Raw genomic sequence first — 1,249 nt, 5'->3', positions numbered from 1 at the left:
ATATATATATATATATATATATATATATAATATAATAAACGGGAAAACTAATTTCTGTGTGTCAGTGTGTCACACTTAGACTGCCTCTATCACTATTCAATGACACTTCCACTATTCCGCATGATGGGGTGAGAGTAATAGTAGGAATAGAGATGGTGAGGGTGGTGGTAAAGAAAAAGAGAGGGAGAGAAAGAGAGACAAAGAAATTTAGGGAGAGTTAATGATGTTTTATTAAAGGTAGTAATGTTGAAGGTGGCAGTGAGAGTAATAACAAAAGAGAAAGAGTGGGTATGTGAGAGAAAGAGGGAGATGATGTACAACTTTGTTTAACCATGTCTCTTTGACAGAAATTCCTGTGGCCAACATACTGAACACTATCGTTTTTGTTTTATTTTTTACTTTCTTTAATACATATATATACATACACACACACACACACTTGACAAAAGTATTATGCAGTAGTATTGAACCTGTAATCACATAGCTGGGAGACAAACTTTTTAACCACATAGTCATACATCCACTTTGCACACACACTCACACAATACTAAATGAATATAAATGGAGAGAATTATCTAATTGTTACATATGTTTCCATAGAATGGTTATTTATATGCTTATTGGTATATTACACAATAGAAACAAATAACCAGACCATTTCATCAGGCACATTACTATAATCACAAAACACGTTGGTCTTATACACACACAAACAGTTGAAGAAGCAAATCAATAATAATAATAACAACAATAATAATAATGATAATAATAATAATAATAATAATAATAATAATAATAAGGAATACTCACTATCGACACCAGTTGGTTGTGTGACCATCTTTGAACCATCTTTGCTGCTGCTGTCCTCTTGTGCCACTGTGCCAACTGTGCCATTTATGTTCACCACCTCCTTACTGGCAGAAGTAGTCGTAGTAGTAGTACTAGTAGTGGTGGTGGTGGCAGTGGATGTGTTAGTGTTAGCTGTCGTGCTTGTTGTTGTTGTTGTTGTTGTAGTAGTTGCTTCTGCTGCCGCTGTTGTAGTTGCTGTTGATGATGCTGCTGCTGTCGTGTCGGTGGGGGTTGTCGTGGTACTGGTTGCTGCGGCTGTGGTGGTGGTAGTGGTGGTGGTGGTGGTGGTGGTAGCATCAGCAGCAGCAGCAGCAGCCCCCTCCTCTTCCTCTTCCCCCTGCCTCTTTGTCTTCCCATCCTTGTTGTGATCTTCATCAGCTCCGTCGTCTCCGCCGCCATC

The 1,249-nt window shown here is 38.8% G+C and overlaps 1 protein-coding gene across 2 annotated transcripts in view; it reads right to left on the bottom strand.

Moving 5' to 3' along the window:
- The window catches only part of LOC106881604 (zinc finger E-box-binding homeobox 2), a 50,447-nt gene extending 49,204 nt beyond the window's left edge, over positions 1-1,243 (bottom strand). For both annotated transcript variants that reach the window (XM_052973920.1, XM_052973921.1), the window contains exon 1: positions 811-1,243. In XM_052973920.1, the coding sequence (XP_052829880.1) occupies positions 811-838 (28 nt within the window). In that variant the 5' untranslated portion in view covers positions 839-1,243. The remainder of the gene's footprint in view (positions 1-810) is intronic.
- Between the last annotated feature and the right edge of the window lie 6 nt (positions 1,244-1,249).

The sequence above is a fragment of the Octopus bimaculoides genome, chromosome 17 (genome assembly GCF_001194135.2).
Source record: "Octopus bimaculoides isolate UCB-OBI-ISO-001 chromosome 17, ASM119413v2, whole genome shotgun sequence".
Lineage (NCBI taxonomy): Eukaryota > Metazoa > Mollusca > Cephalopoda > Octopoda > Octopodidae > Octopus > Octopus bimaculoides.
The sequence above is the reverse complement of the archived record's forward strand: the minus strand, read 5'-3'. Positions and strand labels throughout refer to the sequence as shown.